A 20,698-nucleotide genomic window follows, 5' to 3' on the forward strand; every position below is an offset into this window, starting at 1 on the left:
AAGATCTCAATTGCGTACTCACTTCCTTCTCAAAACCCATTGGATGAGAAAGCCAGAGGTCCCGCCCCTCTTACCTTCTCCAATGAGTTTTGAGGCGGTGGTAAGGTGTATGCAATTGAGATTCTCCCCTTGGTTTCTATAAAGCCAAACAAGGAGATCCTTCCTCTGGGGTTTAAAGCCTGTCATAGGAAAGACACTGGACTCCTCACTGCTGAGGTCGACCAGAACTAAACCACATGTGAGCTAAACTAGCAAATCTCTACCAGAATAATCCAGCAATGACGCACCATGTCCTCCCCCCCTGACTATAGCAGATCTCCCAAATTATTATTTTTTATTTTTAAATAGTAAAAAAAAACATCTTCCTGGATTAGGGAGCCTCCCAACCCTTGGTTGGGGGTGTGAGGGGTGGGCGGACTCCTGCTAGGCCTGGGGACCAGAGTACTCCATTCCTCAGATTAGAAGCAGCAGTGCAGCGGCCAGAGGTTCCAGAGGGTGCCGAGAGACAATCTAAACAGCATCATGATTGGAAAAGTACTGGGCATTTGGCTTTCATTAGCTACAGACCCCAAGCGCTACACTGCAGAGACTGTCCCAACATCAATAAATTGCATGCAAATACATGGTAGAGTGATTATTATTCCACAGTAAAGTAGATCGCAGCAGTACTCAATTAATATTCCAAAGTCAATTACACAAGTCACAATGTTTCCCTTTTATTTTACAATAAATGTATCATGTAATACAACAGATGATAAACCATGATTAGCATTTTTAATGTTTTAAAACCAGGTCGAAGTAAGACAGCAGGATAACTTTTCTATGATTGATACCTGAGGTGCAGTCAAGGAGTGTATAGTATATTCACTCAACACATCAGAGCATTAAGTAACTGAAAATGACATTGTCAGAGAGACCATGTAAACTACTAATATACACTGCTCAAAAAAATAAAGGGAACACTTAAACACAATGCAACGCCAAGTCAATCACACTTCTGTGAAATCAAACTGTCCACTTAGGAAGCAACACTGATTGACAATACATTTCACATTCTGTGGTGCAAATGGAATAGACAACAGGTGGAAATTATAGGCAATTAGCAAGACACCCACAATAAAGGAGTGATTCTGCAGGTGGTGACCACAGACCACTTCTCAGTTCCTATGCTTCCTGGCTGATGTTTTGGTCACTTTTGAATGCTGGCGGTGCTTTCACTCTAGTGGTAGCATGAGACGGTGTCTACAACCCACACAAGTGGCTCAAGTAGTGCAGCTCATCCAGGATGGCACATCAATGCGAGCTGTGGCAAGGTTTGCTGTGTCTGTCAGCGTAGTGTCCAGAGCTTGGAGGCGCTACCAGGAGACAGGCCAGTACATCAGGAGACGTGGAGGAGGCCGTAGGAGGGCAACGGTCAGAAACAGACTCCATGAGGGTGGTATGAGGGCCCGACGTCCACAGGTGGGGGTTGTGCTTACAGCCCAACACCGTGCAGGATGTTTGGCATTTGCCAGAGAACACCAAGATTGGCAAATTTGCCACTGGCGCCCTGTGCTTTTCACAGATGAAAGCAGGTTCACACTGAGCACATGTGACAGGTTTTCTACTTTAATTTTGAGTGTGACTCCAAATCCAGACCTCCATGGGTTGATAAATTTGATTTCCATTGATAATTTGTGTGATTTTGTTGTCAGCACATTCAACTATGTAAAGAAGAAAGTATTTCATGAGAATATTTCATTCATTCAGATCTAGGATGTGTTATTTTAGTGTTCCCTTTATTTTTTTGAGCAGTGTATTTATTTTCTACAGCACTTTCATTTACAAACAAGAATCTCACTCAATGCAAAAACTAATTTAGGGATCTGGCAGTTCATGGTCTTCCACAGCTTCAAGTGATGCTACTAGTAATGTAGAGTTACCCCATCATTTTAGAGGGGGCACAAAGTACATGAGGATATGCCTATTTTTCTGCATGGGTTATGTAAGCATACCTCTTTACCTGGTGTCATTTACCGGTTGTCGATTGTAATTTTGATGTGTGTCATTCTGACTGTTGTATATCACACATCTCGATATGCTGCGCTAACATGCCTAGGATATTACACCAGTACATACGATCATATAGGCACATATTATCATAAGGTGCCAGATTACATTTAAACCAAGTATTTATCTGTCTTGAGCTGTCTGTATCCTCCTGACCGGTGGGGCTTTTTTTTAAAGAAACTAAATATGCTTCTCTGCAGCTTTGCCAAAATCTGGGTAAAAGACTGAAAGGAATGTGAGTCTTATTCAGTACATTTAGAAAGTCTAGCAACCTTGCCAGCAGGCATTCCAGCTAAAATGGTTAGATTAAGATTTGACTGATAACTAGCTACCAAGCGAATTCAGGCTATGTGGTTGGTAGATTGGGAACCCATCTAGCTTGCTAGTTTAAGCTAACGTCATAAAATTGTTATGTGGCTAGTATTACAGCAGAAACAAAATGTATTTTATTTATTCATCAAGGAGTCAATAGGCTACATCACTTGTCAAATTAACTTATTAACATACCACCTGCAAGTCCTACCCATCACTGGCTCTATACTTTGCTCCATGGTTCACCTTGGAAGGAACCACTTACTAGGGAGAATTGGGGTGCCTCTTTGCCTGGTCCACTCAGTGTGCCCCCTCTGTCAAATACTACTGACAGATCTTTTTTTAAAGAATTAAGGTTAAACATGGGCTTAAAAATTAAGTTGTCATTAATAAATCCTCTTAAAGAGCGTGTGAATTTTTTCAGCTTTTTGTTAAAAATCGCGCAAAATGTCAACGTCCTGCTACTCATGCCAGGAATATAGTATATGCATATGATTAGTATGTGTGGATAGAAAACACTGAAGTTTCTAAAACTGGTTAAATCAGGTCTGACTATAACAGAACGTCTGTAGCAGGCAAAACCCCAAGGAAATCTGTTCACAAAAAAACAAAACAAAATATCACTCCACCAGTCTCTGTATTGTCTATGGCAAGAGAAAATAGATACGGCCCAGTTTACAGCTCCTACAGCTTCCGCACGATGTCGCCAGTGTTGGGAATTGGGTTGAAGTTAATCCTTGGTGAAATGAGAAATAGGCACTTCCTGTCATCGAGTACACAAGAGAAAGTTATGGAAGAGAGAATTGTCCATGATCTTTTGACATCAACTACTGAATACAGATCGCTCCGTGATCAATTTGATCGATTATTAACGTTTACTAATACCTAAAGTTGGATTACAAAAGTAGTTTGAAGTGTTTTGTCAAAGTTTATAGGCAACTTTTTTAATTTTAAAAAATGACGTTGCGTTTTGAAACAGTTTTTTCCTGGATCGGACAGTCTTCATAAATGGACATTTTGGGTATACATGGACCGATTTAATCGAAATAAATACCCAATTGTGATGTTGGCACTCCTATATGTCCCATAAACAAAGAAGCTCGTCAAAGGTAATGAATGTTTTATATTTTATTTCTGCGTTTTGTGTAGCGCCGGCTACGCAAATTATTTTGTTTACGTCCCCTTCGTGTATTTCGGGGGGTTGCATGCTATCAGATAATAGCTTCTCATGCTTTCGCCGAAAAGCATTTTAAAAATCTGACATGTTGGCTAGATTCACAACGAGTGCGGCTTTAATTGAGTACCCTGCATGTGTGTTTTAATGAAAGTTTGAGTTTTATCGAGTACTATTACTTGTCACTGAAATTTCCCCTGATGTCGATCCCTGTACAGGGACAGCAGCCATAAAAAGTTTTAACCTAACATCTGAAAAATTTGACAGATCTGCACATGTCCTTGTGCCCCCTATGAGCATGACACCTCTGTTGGTGATTGGCCGGTCTTCAGCATGGTCAGCCCCAATAAAAGAGCTTGGCTCGCTAAAGCATTATGAACGATTTCTTAATCTTGTCAATAATGAGTTTAAAAATGAGTTTAAATAATGAGTTTAAAAATAACAGTATGAATAGAATAACTTCACAGACACTAATAAGTCATCCCACATTCAAGATTTATTGTCAAGTGTACACATTGTCCAGAAGTAAAAAAGGCAACTCTGAAGCTTTGGAAGCACCATAGCTAAAAGGTACAGTTAAACATACAAACACAAGAGCAGCACTGATTGTATGGGGGTGGTGGGCAGTCGAATGCTTTCAGAGTCTGGGTGAAGTGATGCAGTGATCTTGTGGTCATGCCACTGACCTGTGTTGTGGTCATACAGTCTTTTGTGGTCATGGAGTTCTGTTGTGCTGCCTAATAGTATTTCTTTGGCATAATTCTCCCTTTAGGCTCTATGGAGCAGAGCTGTGGGTGGTCTAGTTCTGCGGTCCTGTTCAGGGGTTCTGTGCCCAGGTGACCACGATGACACACAGACTGAGCAGTCCCACAAACAGGCCGAAGATCAGCAGACATACAGCCTGGGGGGGTGACATCACTTTAGCATTAAATACAGTATTATATACACAAACAACCACAGGTAGTCATAATCATTACATTGCCAGATGTTATTGTAGAATAACTATGTGTTTTGTGTTTTCTTGAGTTTCCAGCCATTACAAATTCCTATTTTTTTTTTTTTGAGGCTAAACAACTCCAGTATGAGGATGAATTGGGGAAGTGTGCACTTACCCCCATAGACTCCAGGGACTTGAGCGGCTGGTTGCTGAGCCGGAGGTAGAAGATCCCCGGGAACACAAACAACAGGCAGGTCGACGTGGTCGAGCCTGGAGGATGCAGAGGCACAGGCGGTAAAACATCTCAACAGCTTAGAACATACAGTACACACGCAATATACTTAACACCCAAATCTAACTATAGATTAAAAGACAGTCACCCGAAACAAGAGAACATTAACCAACCATTTGAAACCCATTTATCTGATAAGGACCTAACGTATGAATGCAAATGCTACAATAATAATCCCCTCAAATAACCCCATTCGTTAAATGACTAAACACCTACCCACAACCCCGAACACATTCCTGATGTCAGGGACAAGGATGGCCAGCAGCATCACCACAGTCAGGATCAGGAGAGTGGAGAAGATATGATACACCCAGGAGAGAGGCCTATCTCCACAAAACAGCACTGACATTGCCTTCCGGGCCTTTAGGGCAGACAGCACAGGTTTAGAGCAGTCATACAACTGGACTCATTAAAATATGGTACTGTGATTGAAGGCAAGTCATAACTTTCTATGGGACAGACATGTACATTCTTGGGATATTCCATCTGCTAAATGACCCAACTACTCATATGGAAGTATGAGAGTGTAAGCAAACAAGCAGACGCAGAGCAGTAGTCTAAAAGGGGTACAATACTTACAGGGAAATGGATGAGGGGTACAGTAAGCAGCACAGCCAGCAGGATGGCCAGACGCACAGCCATCACCAAGACATCAAGCGGCAGGTACGTGTCGTAGCTTATCAAGAGCTCTGAGTCTACATGGCCTGTCAGAGATATAGCAGAGCTTGTCCTAATATTTCTTAATTCCATAACTTTTTAGATGGGTGTATTGCTAGATATTACTGCTAGGAACACAAGCATTGTGCAACACCCACAATAACATCTGCTAAATGTGTGTATGCAACCAATAACATTTGATTTGAGTGAAGGACTGGTCCAACATTTTGGAAGGAGGGGGAGACACCATGGATTGAATAGTTTCAACCAGCGCTCTCTCTGTGAGGTGTCACTGTCCGCTTACTGTAGAAGGTGAGGTAGCCAAACAAAGCAGAGATCAGGTAGAGCAGGAAGCTCAGAGAGATGCTAACATTGGTCACATTCTGCATCCTCTTCTTACTGGGCCTAAACACAAATCAGGAAAGTGATTAATTATTTCAGTATACATACATTTAAAAAGGCCCCACAATACATACATGATAACTGCAAAGGCCATGATAATTTCCATAGCAATATGCTGTGAACGTAAACAGGAAATGACTGCCCACTCAACCTTGTAGTTTTTCGGAATGCTCTTCAATAGACAGAAACATGCCACAATGGTATTCAAGAGCAAAAACTTCCTAAAATGCATCTGGTAGAAGTAAATTTATCTACATACATTCATAGATAAAAATGACCAGAAATATATACATTTAGTGAGGAAGGATGAGGATAAACGGCGGCTGAGGTTATTATGCTCGATTAACAACAAGACAGAGAGCGACCCCATGCAGGCCGAGGGTTGTCGTAAGGACATCGAATACACAGGTATATACAGTATGATGTGTATGGGATGTGTCAGGCAGGGTACTGACCGGTCCATCTCACTGTAGATGGGCAACACGGCAGTGTGGCAGAGGAAGGAGAAAGCCAGGGTGGGGATGGTGTAAGCACTCTGAAACACACACCAATCACTCACCACACTGCAGTCATTTAGGCCTTAGCAGTTTATGCGGAAACCCAGGGAGGGGGGAGCAGTTTATACAGTAGCCCAGGGAGGGGGAGCGGTTTATACAGTAGCCCAGGGAGGGGGAGCGGTTTATACAGTAGCCCAGGGAGGGGGAGCGGTTTATACAGTAGCCCAGGGAGGGGGAGCGGTTTATACAGTAGCCCAGGGAGGGGAGCGGTTTATACAGTAGCCCAGGGAGGGGGAGCGGTTTATACAGTAGCCCAGGGAGGGGGAGCGGTTTATACAGTAGCCCAGGGAGGGGGAGCGGTTTATACAGTAGCCCAGGGAGGGGGAGCGGTTTATACAGTAGCCCAGGGAGGGGGAGCGGTTTATACAGTAGCCCAGGGAGGGGGAGCGGTTTATACAGTAGCCCAGGGAGGGGGAGCGGTTTATACAGTAGCCCAGGGAGGGGGAGCGGTTTATACAGTAGCCCAGGGAGGGGGAGCGGTTTATACAGTAGCCCAGGGAGGGGGAGCGGTTTATACAGTAACCCAGGGAGGGGGAGCGGCAGTGTGTGTGTGCGGATCGAGTAGTTGAAGCAATAATAGTAGACATTACCAGCTAAACTGAAGTGTGGTAATGTCACACGTGTTATTCCATACACGGCACAATCCTGCACTCTTAATGACTGGGAAATGTCACCAGCGACCAACTAAGAACTAGAGACAGACAGTGCCATTTACTGAAGCGCTAAAAGAGCCATAGGACTGCTTCTGCAACTGTCATCATTATACTGCACTACTTATTGCAGCTTACCAATTATTATATAGCTTCTGTGTGTTTTATGGACTACATTTCCATGGTTGATGAAGACAACTTTTCAACCAATGCATACATACCTTACTGGAGATGACAAAGAGTTTGGGCGTACATTCCGATTCCGAGGAATTGGATACCTGGAAAAATGATATGAACAGAGAAAATGAAGCAAGGTTAAAGCTATTCCATTCTTTTTTTATTTTTTTAAATGAGACCAGTTGTAAAAGGTGGCCAAACATGAGCGTTGTTGCGGTAGATTTGAATTCCAGTCATGGCTGTGGAGAATGGTAAATAGCAGCCATTTAAAAATGGACCCAAAGCTGTGACTGTGTACAAGGAAGCAATAGTGCTGCGCTTATACCCAACAAGGTCAACGGTCACTTCCTTGCACTGGCGAGGTCATAGGTACTTCCTTCCCTCCAGGACTGGCAACAATCACAGTGCAGTGTTCCCTGGTCTTCGTCATACATAACTAGATCAGTCAGCCACCAATCTCTAGGATTGTGTCCTATGGCCCTGAACCAGGCCTGCATTAAAGCTCACAGCCTTCAGGTCAATTTGTAAGTCGCTCTGGATAAGAGCGTCTGCTAAATGACTTAAATGTAATGTAAATGTAATGAGACCAACAGTATTTGGTGTGTGTGGCCAGGGCAGTTTGCATTGTGGTTGTTACCTGGTTGATGCTCAGGGTCACATTGCTTGGGAGGGGGCAAGGGATGGCCGATTTCTTGACCACAACCTGGGAAAGAGGCAACAGGTCAGATGGATTATGGAGGAAAAGAAGCAAGTCTTTTACAAGCTTAAGATTTGAATTGAACTCACCACAACTGTAAAGAAGAGAATGAAGAGGAATGCAAGGCTACTGGTGTAGCCCAAGAAACCTAGAGGTTGGAAGGAGAGGAATGGTGATATACACAGCCATCAAAGATTCAGGGGCAAGAGCGCCAGATGACGAGACCAAACCAGGCCACTCACCAATCTTGGGCAGCAGAGCCAGAGGTAGAACCACACACACCGTCATCAGAATCAGCAACGTTTTGCCATCTTCATACCAGGCCCCCCTACAGAGAGATGGTCAGAGAGGATGACGGGAGAGGGGGAAAGAGAATATTGATAGTTGATATCTTCAGACCCCCCCCCCCCAGTCTTATGATGAAGACACTAATGGGGAATCTCCCTCTCCCCTGGAACCCCGAACAAAAAAGATCTCCATTTCATGCTCAAATATAGCGAGACAGTCTTATCATGTGGTATACATTAAAGGCTTTAACTCTCACAAACCATAACAATTATGTAATTCACATGCAAACGTTCTGTCAGACGGGGCATGATTTCAATCTGGTTTTTTTCTGAGGGCGAATAATATTTTCCTTTGCTGAGGGATAGCCTTGGCAATTTATTCAGAAAGCGGGTGGTGGGAGAGTGAGGGGGGGGGGGGGGTGACATGTGGAAATCATGCTGGCTCCGCTGGGGTCGATCGGGATGGGAGTGAGCGGTGGCTCTGGCTGCTGTGTGTTGGGAGGGAAGAGACGCAGTGTGGGGTCATGGGGGACTGGCTCCAGGGCTGTTTATGGGGCTCCCAGTATCAGCAGCACCTGCTCTGACCACATCAACACCAAATAACTCGTTTGGCAGTTTCACGGCTCCTGGGTTACCATAGTGGCCCAGTCTTCTCTGTCTGCACGGGGTGGACATTCTTTAACAGGATGCTATGTAAACAACCACTCTGACCCAAACGCCTGTCTCAGCTCAAACCTAAACCCTTCCTAGGACAATCAGGTTACACTACTATTCAGTTCAGAACCTTTCCTCTGCTTCTACTAAAGGGAAGCCCATATTGCCACTGGCTATCTGGAGGATGTGGATCAACCCTGGTTAGATTACTCAATGGAGAGGGGGAAGAAAAGATTGTTGAAATGCCTGTGAAATGTGCTATAACAAGCTGCAGGATGGGACAGAGTTTTGACTAGCTCTGCCAATGAGTCCATCTCCACCAAGTGTTGGAGATTAGCATAAATCTGGTCAATGCAGCAGAAACCCATCCCAGCTGTCCATGACCGTGCCTGGCTTCGTCAGTGGCCTTTAACAAGGGCTCATTGACTTACTGTAGGCAGTACATAATTCACTACAGACACGACTCGAAAGCTCCAAAATAGACTACAACTGACTGCCTTTCACTCTGGGATACCAAGATAAATGGAAATGCTTTTTAATATAAATCAACTTGGGGTATGCTATTTAATATAAATCAACTGGAGTATTTAGCATTTAATGGGCTTCAATATGAGCGTGTTAACATCCCAAAGCCACTCATCAACAGCACAGTTGTTTCCCTCAGCATGGCCGTAATTAAAATGGCAAAACTGATATCCCGTTGTATCGCTCTGATTCCAGGGAACATATGTAAGAGATTTGGGGCGAGGCAGTGCCTCTAATACAAAGCAGCTGTGAGGGGAAGAGTCAGATGTTGACGGATTGGGCCGAGACCAGCCACAGCTATCGCTCAGCTCAGTGTGGCTGATAATAAAGTGATAGAAGTTACATTCTAGGCCTTGGACTTCTCTGTGGGCTGTTCTCAGGAGGTAGGGAGGGGAAGGGGTACGTCTTCCAGGCAGCCAGGCCTAAATGAAGGACAGGACACTGATGGAGTCTGAGGAATGGTTCTCAGTCTGTCAGTCAGTCAGAGGTACAGTTCCTCCACTGCTGCTCCACGTTACACAACACCACTGAGGCTTTCCTCCAAGCCCTGCTAGACAGTGTATTGTGGTTTGGTGACATACTTCCTCCACATTCTTCATGTGATCTTAGCTGAATCTGATGCCTGGCTAGGTATGAGTATTTCATTCCAGGTTTAGCTGCCTTGTGGTTAGAATCCTTAGTCTTATGTCAGTTATTTGATCCAAATCTGCTCTAAATGGCATTTTACCTATGTCAGTCATGTGATTAATGCACCATATGGACAGAAATAACTGTTAGTGATAAGGCAGATAAAACCACAGGAGGAATGTCTAACTAGTTTCTTGTTTGTTTGAATAAAAGCTCATTTGAATTGAAAATGCAGGAAGTGTATGCATACCCAGAGGTCTCTGGGCTCAGGAAGCTGGCAATGGCTGCAGGAAGCTCTGTTTTCAAGATGAACATGTATGACGACATGGCTGGGGAGGAATATCAGAGACGCTCATTATAGTTAAAACCACATTGTTCACACACGAGCAAATAGTCAAATATGCTGTTCCAACCAAACACAGGTCAGACAAAGGTTAAGAATATTAGTCCACATCTCTCCAAGCTGACAGAGGTGGGGCAGCAGACTCCGGGGATCACCCAGCTAAGCCCAAATTGCAGATACTATGCAGATGTTTCCACTGCAGAAGCCCCGTCAGGGCAGCAAGAATGGAGAGGGAAGGAATACTAACAATAATGATCCCTGACACTAATCCAGGTATTTCTCCTCCTCCCTCCTGCTTCCTAGGAAACAGGTTATTGTATGAGTCTCATGAGCCACCCCCTCCCTCCCACCCAAACTCTTCTGACAGCCAATCATAGGCCAGGCTTTAGGTCACTTCCTGTGGGTCAGACTGCCCACCCCTAATATGAGAGAGTGGGACAGAGGGAGCAAATGACGTGAGGTGAGAAGTGCTTAGGTCAGGGTAAGTGAGAGTGTTAGTCAGTTGCTATCGTTAAGGGAGGCAGCGTTATGGGTATTAGATTGGGGAACGAGGGAGGGCCAGCTGCCTGGACCAGACTGCCCTGGGGCTGGACTTCCTGTCTCCTTTAAACTAAACTGTACCCTTATCCCTACTGATCCACTAATTGTTTTCATTAGAAAACGCTTCCAACACTACTGCCCACAGACAGCCACACATACAGATAATCATTAGGCGCCTATCATGGACTCGCACAGATGAAATTAACACTGTGCCTTTAACATTGTATTTTCTCATAGGATTTGAGGTAACCTCAGCATCAGATGCCAACTTGTCTCTGCCCTGGCCTTGATGAAGTGCAGTTAGTGTTGGCGTGCTTTACTATGGGGGTGCCAGGAATCTCCCTTCCTCAGACATAATAGCCCAGTGGTATGGCTAGAGTGTGGGATATTCCTTGCTCACACGCTCAGTTCAGCTCACAGACACTATGGTAAATACAGTACATAACACCTAGTCTGGAGTTTAGTCTGACGTATGGACCACAGAACCCCGACCTTCCTTATGATCAGGCATAAAAATAGATTTGCATGTCCATACAGACATGGGGAACATGATGGAATTTTTTAGAGTCATGCAGTCATTTACGGTAGACAACATCTTCCACAAGCCAGACACATTGGTAGTGGGGAATATACTTTCATCTCTAAACATAAGGCCATGAGCATAAAAATGATATTCTTTCAATCAAAAGCTGTTGAATTATGGTCTTTCTCAACAAAAAAAAGGAGAGTTGGTGTATGTACAGTATGTACCCTGTGGACACAGTGGGAAGGTGTATTTAGCACAAGACAGGCACTTTCATTTCATTAAGCTAGTGGGCGGGGGTCTGAGAGCGTCCTAGGCTAGTGGTTCCCAACCCTTTCAGTTACTGTACCACCAACTGAATTTTACTCTGCCTGGAGTACCCCTGAAGTACCCCCTCATGTGCATTTTACCAGTAGGCCTATGATCTCATGAGTCTTCTCAAGTACCCCCGTGGATAGGCCAAGTACCCCTAGTTGGGAGCCACTGCCATAGGCCATGTAGTAATTAAGGTCGATAGGCCCATCAGCTTTTGGCAGGGTAGATAAGTGTTTACCCAGAGTGAGCTAATTGCACCCCTTACAAAAGGACAGACAGGGGGGCATGGCAGTGCATAGGCCCCCTCTCAAGGACTGCCCCATGCTGGGACAACCACAAACATTTTAAAGGGCACTGCAATAATAATCCACTCAGCCCTGCTGCTAATGACTGGGCAAGAGAGAGCACCTAGGCTCCCATCTGTGTGAGAAGTAGTGCTGAGGAAGGGAGGGGTATAAGTGGGGGCTCCCATTAGGTCTCATCACTGAGGGGTGGGACTATGAGGGTCACCATCTGAGATCAATCAGTGCATTTCAGACCCATATGGAAGGGGCCAGATGAGACAGTGCCTTGAGGTTAAAGGTTATCAAGGACTCGGGCCAATGGCCACACCAGGAAGTGTTGTGGTGCAGGGCCCTTTGGTTTCCAGCAGGAGGCCCAGTAAGACTGCAGTAAACAGTTTATTTACTATTATTTCATTTGACATTTACTGAACTATGCAAGTCAGTTAAGAACAAATTCTTATTTACAATGACTGTCATTGATGCCTCTTGCACCAATATTTTTTTTATTTCACCTTCATTTAACCAGGTAGGCTAGTTGAGAACAAGTTCTCATTTGCAACTGCGACCTGGCCAAGATAAAGCATAGCAATTCGACACATACAACAGAGTTACACATAGAATAAACAAAACATACAGTTAATAATACAGTAGAACAAAATAAAACAAAAAGTCTATATACAGTTAGCGCAAATGAGGTAAATTAAGGAAATAAATAGGCCATGGTGGCGAAGTAATTACAATATAGCAATTAAACACTGAAATGGTAGATCGGCAGAAGATGAATGTGCAAGTAGAGATACTGGGGTGCAAAGTAACAAAATAAATAAATAAATACCAGTATAGGGATGAGGTAGGTAGATAGATAGATGGGCAGTTTACAGATCACTGCACCTGTACTTAGCCTGACAGCTTGTGCTTGAAGCTAGTGAGGGAGATGTGAGTCGCCAGCTTCAGAGATTTTTGCAATTCGTTCCAGTCATGGGCAGCAGAGAACTGGAAGGAAAGACGAATTGGCTTTGGGGGTGACCAGTGAGATATACCTGCTGGAGCGTGTGCTACGAGAGGGTGCTGCTATGGTGACCAGTGAGCTGAGATAAGGCGGGGCTTTACCTAGCAGAAACTTGTAGATTACCTGTAGCCAGTGGGTTTGGCAACGAGTATGAAGCGAGGGCCAACCAATTGAGAGCGTACAGGTCGCAATGGTGGGTAGTGTATGGGGCTTTGGTGACAAAACGGATGGCACTGTGATACACTGCATCCAGTTTGTTGAGTATAGTGTTGGAGGCTATTTTAGAGATGACATCACCGAAGTCGAGGATCGGTAGGATGGTCAGTTTTACGAGGGTATGTTTGGCAGCATGAGTGAAGGATGCTTTGTTGCGAAATAGGAATTCGATTCTAGATTTAATTTTGGATTGGAGATGCTTAATGGGAGTCTGGAAGGAGAGTTAACAGTCTAACCAGACACCCAGGTATTTGTAGTTGTCCACGTATTCTAAGTCAGAGCCGTCCAGAGTAGTGATGCTGGGAGCAGGTGCGGGCAGCGATCGATTGAAAAGCATGCATTTAGTTTTACTTGCGTTTAAGTGCAGTTGGAGGCCACGGAAGGAGAGTTGTATGGCATTGAAGCTCGTCTGGAGGTTAGTTAACAGTGTCCAAGGAGGGGCCAGAACTATACAGAATGGTGTCGTCTGCGTAGAGGTGGATCAGAGAATCACCAGCAGCAAGAGCAACATCATTGATGTATACAGAAAAGAGAATCGGCTAAAGAATTGAACCCTGTGGCACACCCATAGAGAATGTCAGAGGTCCAGACAACAGGCCCTCCGATTTGACACACTGAACTCTATCAGTGAAGTAGTTGGTAAACCAGGCGAGGCAATCATTTGAGAAACCAAGGCTGCCGAGTCTGCCAATAAGAATGTTGTGATTGACAGAGTCGAAAACCTTGGCAAGGTAGAGATGCCGTGCCTTAGACCGCTGCGTCACTCAGGAGCCCTAAAAGGAGTGGAGATGCCGGGGATTGAACCCAGAGCCTCATACAGTTACAGGAAACATGTCCAGCTTTACAACCTCCTCACTCCCGCCAGTGACACATGATACTGTGACATTGAGGGTAAACCAGGTCTGCCTCACCATAAGATTTTACTTCTCAATGGTGCTACCTCATTTCAAATGTTACAACTGCAGGATGCAGAATTGAGGAACTTAAGAGCAAAGAAACACAGCTGACCTTACCTCCAATGTTTTGGATGAGAATACTGACTCCAACAAGAACCTACAAATAATTTAAAAGGGCGTTACTTGAATGATAGATTATTTCCTACGCAGGTACAAAAGTGAAATATCAGGGTTCATAACATTCCACAACTGTGTAGTACTATACTAGGCGTACAAGTCAAACTTCATGTCTTACTTCCTTCTTGATGGAAACAGTGAATAATATTTGTGACTTATGATTTGTTATTCGGACTCACTTTGCCTGGCCTCTGCAAGGCTCTGCCTCCTAGGTCTTCATATGAGGTGATACCTATGGGTGACAGAAACACATCAATCCACCATAAACAAACAGTGTACATTCTCTACAGTTCACACCTAATCTTAAACAGGAACTATATGGAAATGTACTATAATTCTAATTCCCATTGACATCTCATCTAAACCAACTCTCAGGAGACAATACTGGTAGTAACATACTCAAGATGACTGAATTATAGGTGTGCCATCACCTGACTGATCATGTGGGTTTATTTTAGCTTGTCTAAGAGATAAGATGGAATGATCTAGATTGACATTATTACATTGTCAGCCTAATCATGTTATATCATACAGATGTTTGACATGAGATCTGAAGGCCAGCTCACCGGTTTGATCACACAGCTTCAGTAGGAGGTGTATAGAGTAAGCTGCCAGACTGGACACTAGCAGCAAGAGGATACTGCAGACATGGAGCCACATTCACATCACAGTGACATACATAGAGATACAGTTGTAGAGCTTGTATGGGAAAGCTGAGCACACAAAGGATTTAAGAGGCAGCTCGATTTTGTCTTAAAAATATGCCTGGATGTGTCCTACTCACCAAAATCCCACTATGCCTGTGTTGGCCATAGCGTAGGCCAGGCCCAGGATGCCACTGCCCATGATGGCATTCATCAGGTTGAAGACCGAGGAGGTAAAGGAGGCCCCTTTAGCCCTTGGCTCCTCTGCTCTCTGGAGAGGGAGCGGAAGAGCGAGAGGGGGCATACGGAGAGCTCAGTCAATCACAAATCAATATACGACTCACTACACAATAGCTTACTTTTACTTGAAAGCACAATTTCTGATACAAACATAATCAAGAAAGGGACACACGGACTGACTACTACTTAGGGGAAACCCTTCTGAGATACACTGGTGTAATGGTGATGAGGATCACTGCCCCATAATGAAATGTGGGAATGGAATGAGGGATGAGTGGATTTGAGCTGCCTGAGCTGTGTATATTAAGGGTGATGCCTGGCTCGGCAGGGCCTCTATTAGGGAATACCCTGGAGAGATCCAGCCACAACCCTGGTGTCAGTGTCACAGCAAACAGGAGTATGAGTCTGGATTAACATGCACATTTTTGGAGCTGATATAGCCAAGGTTACAGCAGTGGTGGACAGGAAGTGCACTAATTACATCAAATCAAATGTTACTGGTCACGTGTTTAGCAGATGTTATTGCGGGTGTAGCGAAATGCTTGCGTTTCTAGCTATGACAGTAAAGTAATATCTGACAATTTCACAACATACAACACACACACAAATCTAAGTAAAGGAATGGGATTAAGAAAATATAAATATTTGGACAAGCAATGTCAGAGCGGCATATACTAAAATACAGTAGAATACAGAATACATCATATACATATGAGATGAGTAAGGCAAAATATGAACACATTAAAAAGTGACTAGAGGGCTAAACATGAGGCAATATAGGAACTAGCAGAGAAGCCGTAGTAACATGTCTGAGGTGCTCCAATTCCCGTGTAAGTTCATTTGTTTCACAGCAATCAATCACCATAATGAGTAATCACTCCAATCAATCATTTTAAAGACTAGTGTTGCAATGCTTGACCTTATTAGGGGCCATTATTTTCTTTGTCATGACCTCTAAGGTTCACTTCACAGTGGGATGTGTGAAAATGCCAAATTTAACAGACAAAAATGCCAAAGAAATATGTAACCTACCAGTCACTATCTGCTGGCTCAAGAAGAATAACTTTTAACAAATCATTCTAATGGGATGTGACTTTGCAATGCCAAACAGCCTGAGAAGAGAATGTGCATGATTTCCAAAGTGCTGAGGGAGACAATGCAAGTGAACTAAAGTGTCATGTGTGAGAGAATTGTACAGATTGAGCATGTGATTCATGTTCTCTAGCTGGGTCCTGCCTTCTATTTGACCGGTTCACTTTCTAACATAATATAGACTCCCTACTAGAGACCAGTTGTAGTAGGCTAGATTGGGATTGTAAACCGGTTGCCAAAAGTAACGTTACTGAAACTCAGACTGCTATTGGCTGAGTGAGCACAAGGTTATTTAACGTATGCCTCTTAATTCCCGGATAGAGCGGAGTGCTTACTTACATTTCCCAGGAGAGGGTTGGTCTCGCAGCCCATGTCATCCGCAGCGGCCCAATGGTCAGAGTGGACGGTGGTGCCTTCCCCATTGATACTCATGTCTCCAGGTGACTTACCCAAGAGCAAGGCGTTAGTATAATGTTACTTTCAACAACCAATACAATATATACCTCATCTGTGCAGTTTGTGGTGGCTGTTCACGGCAAACGCTTCCAACAAAATATACTCCACTATTAGAAACGTTCTAGCTGTGTTTGCAACTTCTCACAGTTGATTTGAGGTGGTCATATGACATGAAAACGCTTCCGCATGTATTCGTCGCCTTTATAGGTCGCACAACATTTTTATCAAATCAGAGATCGACAGTTCCATCTGACGAATCATGTGGCTGCAAACAAGTCCACTAATGATGACATAAAACATGTGCGCGTTATGCAGAGCCGATGTTGAGGTGATGAATGCGTTTCAATGTTTACATTTGTACGGAATAAAGTAATCTTTCCATGCAATATCAAACAGTAATCGTTCAGTGTTGTGTGTTAATTATCCGCTTTTTAGTTTACGTATATTGTCTGTTTTTCATTTTCCTAATGTAGATGCTTAGGACAGGTAATATTTCAAAGAGACCTCTTCTACGATTTGTCATTGCAGGATTATTCCTAGAATATTCTCACTACAACAAATTTAAAACAGCTTGCAATCCCGCTATCGACACCGGACCCAGTGTTCTGCGGTCCCGAGCATCAACTTGTCCTGTGAGCTCCAGAATCAGATGCCTGTGCAGCAACAATACAGCGCGATGGAGCCCAGCCTATACACAGCTCCTCCAGAGGTCCGAGGTCTGACTTGTTTGGATAAAGAAGCCTTTGCCCAGACAGTTGTTTTCCCAGCCCTGTGTGTGACAAAATAAGTCCTGAATAAATTGGTAAAGAGCCCGAAAGAAATAGCCCTCCAGCGCCCAGGCATGTTAAAGCGTTTTTGGCGGTCGAAGGCAACGATAACGACAGGCTCTTGCTGCTGGACCCTGCCAGTGTCTCCTCGCCCAACTCATTCAGCGACGCAGAGGCCGAGGTGTTGCGGTCATTTGGAGTACCTCAAGAGCAACAGCTGCAACAAGCTACGGCTGACCTATGTTGACCTGAAGAGTGAGGAGGTTCTGTGCACTCTGCTTCCAGAGGGACAGGATTTCACTCAGGGTTTCGTTGAGTGGGTCACATTGCACATATGAACCTGCGGGAGCACCAGCTTCCCTACAGAAACCTCACAGGTGAGAGTGCCACAAACATACTGTACTGTTCTGCATCACAATATAAGTAGTACTATCTGTCAGAAGACAGACACCGGCATGGGTATCGGAGATGCTGTTGACAGGTCATTGTGTATTTTACAAGTGATGCTTTCTTCAATCCCTGACCACCCTCCCAAGATTGTGTTTCCTGAGTGGTCAATTAGCTACCAATGAAATACATTAAGTGTGTGTGTGAGGAAAACGATAGTGCTGATTCATTTTGTTTTACTGGCATGATGCTGTCTGCTGTTGCAAATCAATTTCCAGGCCAAGTCATAATGGATAAGAACCCTTGGGTGACCTGTGTGGTCAATAAGACCAACACCATTGACTCCACCTACCGCTTCTTCAAGATGGTGATGGTTGGAGAGGAAAATATGGTGGCCAAAGTAAGTCCAATGAAATTGTGATTTTGATTAAACATAGTGTGTCATGAAATCAGAGGCATGTGCATTGCATTCATTCCTTATCTTCACTCTCCCTCTGCTATAGATGCGTGAGAACGGTGTGAAATGAGTTTGATTTCTCCTGTGTATTGGAACTGTCAGGGGTTCACATAGGGGTCATGATCAGGGCTGTACCAAATGTTTGATGTATTATAATAATTAATTAAATATGCTTATGTTATCTCCACCCGGCATAGCCAGAAGAGGACTGGCCACCCCTCATAGACTGGTTTCTTCCTAGGTTTTGGCCTTTTTAGGGAGTTTTTTCTAGCCACCGTGCTTCTACACCTGCATTGCTTGCTGTTTGGGGTTTTAGGCTGGGTTTCTGTACAGCACTTTGATATTTCAGCTGATGTAAGAAGGGTTATATAAATACATTTGATTTGATGTTGTATTAATTGAAGGGGAGGGGTTATAAGACGCCTCCCTCCTTACATTTACAGGGTCCTAGACTACAGATTAACAATATATATATATATTCATTATAAAGGTGTAATATTGTTCCAGTCTTTTATAATCTCTGCCTCTTATAAAGAAACTGTCTGAGAAATGTGTGACTGTGAAGACAGAACTCTGCAGGGGACTCTAAGAGATAATAGACTAGTCAGACATTCCACTATAAATCAACGTGGACATTTACTGCTAAGCTGTTAGATAACACTAAAATTTTGTTTAGCTATGTAGGCATGGGTTTGGTCTCATGAGAAGAAGGTGATGACATAGGCAGTGACATCACTAAGATATATGACTGTAGGCATGATAAAACAACTCAGACCCTTTTCTATTTTGCAGAACGTACTCGGAAACACGCGTGCTATCTTCCTGTTGCCAACCTCTGTCTGCCTGCCCTGCTGAAGGGGACAGCCAGTGTACATGTGATGTGAAACTGCCGCAAGTGCACTGCTATGTGTTCTAAGGAGTACGACCCTCAGAGAAACATGGTGGAAAGGGCCTCAGCCAGCCTGGGGTTTTCCCTAGAGGGGCGGTGCTCTGCACATCTGGTGAGGAATGTGGCTCCCAATAAGGAGATGATGTCTGTGACCTTCACTATCCCCAAAGAGGTGCTCTTCAGCAGTAAGAATACACACAGGTAGGTGAGCTTTCATTCACACAGTACTCACACATGCATTATTCATTCACTCTCTGAAAAACTGAAAATGCAAATACTCTTTCTCCTCTCCTCAGAAACCATAGAAGAACCAGCACCAAAGAGACAGAAGTCTGGGGAGACGAACAATTGAATATATTTGACCAAGGAAGTCATTGAGACATTAAAATGATACATTTCGTTTTTGATCTGTGAATGGTGTTCACATTTTAATTTTAAAGTGTCAATGAGGCTGTCATGATATAATTCATGGTAACGTCTTGACTGGTCCATTATCCTGGTCAAACATTAAGGCATTGTTTCAAAAGCTTTATTATCCAACAAACGACATGGTTCAGACCACAACTGGCTTGTTTTTTAAATATTTATTTTAATAAAAATGAAAATAAGATAATCCAAAAATAGCAACATATACATCCTGGTCTGACTTTAGACCACCATCCATAGCGGTCTATGGCTCCCTCCCAATGTAGAGCAGGGTGGTGATTTGAGTCCTTAGACAAGAGTTTATATTGACAGCCTCATATTTCCGAGCTCCTCTCTGTTTTTGAGGGGTCAGCCCAGTGGATGGAAGAGCCCACTGAAGGCATCCTGGATGGCTCGATGACACGCCAGTCCTGAGTTGTATCCTCCAGCCATGTCCTGGGGCTGGGCAGTACGCACGTGGTTCAAATACCTACCAACAGAAAGAGAGAAGAACCATACCAGTAAAAAATATAATTTTGTAACAAAGCAGTGTCAGCACCTACAGTGCATTTGGAAAGTATTCAGACCCCTTGAATTCTTCAACATTTTGTTACGTTACAGTCCGATTCCAAAATTTATTAAATGCATTTTTCCCTCATTATTTTACACACAATAACCCATAATGACAAAGGGAAAACATGTTTTAATACATTTGTAAAAATGTCTAAAACATTAAAAAACATCTACCTTATTTACATAAGTATTCAGACCTTTTGCTATGAGACTGGAAATTGAGCTCAGGTGCATCCTGTTTCCATTGATCATCCTTGAGCTGTTTCTACAACTTGGAGTCCACCTGTAGTAAATTCAATTGATTGGACATGATTTGGAAAGGCACACACCTGTCTATATAAGGTCCCACAGTTGACAGTGCATGTCAGAGGAAAAACCAAGTAAACATGGTCGAAGGAATAGAGTAGAGCTCCGAGACAGGATTGTGTCGAGGCCAGACCTGGGGAAGGGTACAATGGCCTCCATCATTCTTAAATGGAAGAAGTTTG

General features: G+C 43.8%; 2 protein-coding genes and 1 pseudogene across 3 annotated transcripts in view; 1 reads left to right on the plus strand and 2 right to left on the minus strand.

Moving 5' to 3' along the window:
* Nucleotides 1–4,011: 4,011 nt before the first annotated feature.
* slc38a6 (solute carrier family 38 member 6) lies at nt 4,012–16,913 on the minus strand. Its single transcript, XM_064953684.1, has 16 exons — nt 16,616–16,913; nt 15,085–15,215; nt 14,867–14,940; nt 14,480–14,532; nt 14,241–14,280; nt 10,248–10,326; nt 8,147–8,232; nt 7,994–8,052; nt 7,845–7,910; nt 7,252–7,308; nt 6,279–6,358; nt 5,726–5,826; nt 5,344–5,468; nt 4,981–5,125; nt 4,648–4,742; nt 4,012–4,436 (listed from the first exon to the last, which is right to left on the minus strand). The coding sequence occupies exons 1-16, from the start codon at nt 16,706–16,708 to the stop codon at nt 4,353–4,355; spliced, it is 1,368 nt and encodes a 455-aa protein (XP_064809756.1). The 5' UTR covers nt 16,709–16,913; the 3' UTR covers nt 4,012–4,352.
* Nucleotides 16,914–17,036: 123 nt separating this feature from the next.
* Nucleotides 17,037–19,647, plus strand: LOC135525807 (tRNA (guanine(37)-N1)-methyltransferase-like; annotated as a pseudogene).
* Nucleotides 19,648–19,801: 154 nt separating this feature from the next.
* mnat1 (MNAT1 component of CDK activating kinase) overlaps nt 19,802–20,698 on the minus strand; it is a 51,524-nt gene continuing 50,627 nt past the window's right edge. For both annotated transcript variants that reach the window (XM_064953688.1, XM_064953687.1), the window contains exon 9: nt 19,802–20,127. In XM_064953688.1, coding sequence (XP_064809760.1) covers nt 20,007–20,127 — 121 coding nt within the window. In that variant the 3' untranslated portion in view covers nt 19,802–20,006. The remainder of the gene's footprint in view (nt 20,128–20,698) is intronic.

This window comes from Oncorhynchus masou, chromosome 32 (genome assembly GCF_036934945.1).
Source record: "Oncorhynchus masou masou isolate Uvic2021 chromosome 32, UVic_Omas_1.1, whole genome shotgun sequence".
NCBI lineage: Eukaryota > Metazoa > Chordata > Actinopteri > Salmoniformes > Salmonidae > Oncorhynchus > Oncorhynchus masou.

Excerpts from the sequence above, each read along its gene's own strand:
- slc38a6 (XM_064953684.1), bottom strand. The coding sequence starts at position 16,708 with ATGAGTATCAATGGGGAAGGCACCACCGTCCACTCTGACCATTGGGCC. Across the intron at positions 15,216-16,615 it reads CCAACCCTCTCCTGGGAAAT|AGAGCAGAGGAGCCAAGGGC; the intron begins GTAAGTAAGCAC and ends CTCCCTCTCCAG. Across the intron at positions 14,533-14,866 it reads GAAGCTGTGTGATCAAACCG|GTATCACCTCATATGAAGAC; the intron begins GTGAGCTGGCCT and ends TGTCACCCATAG.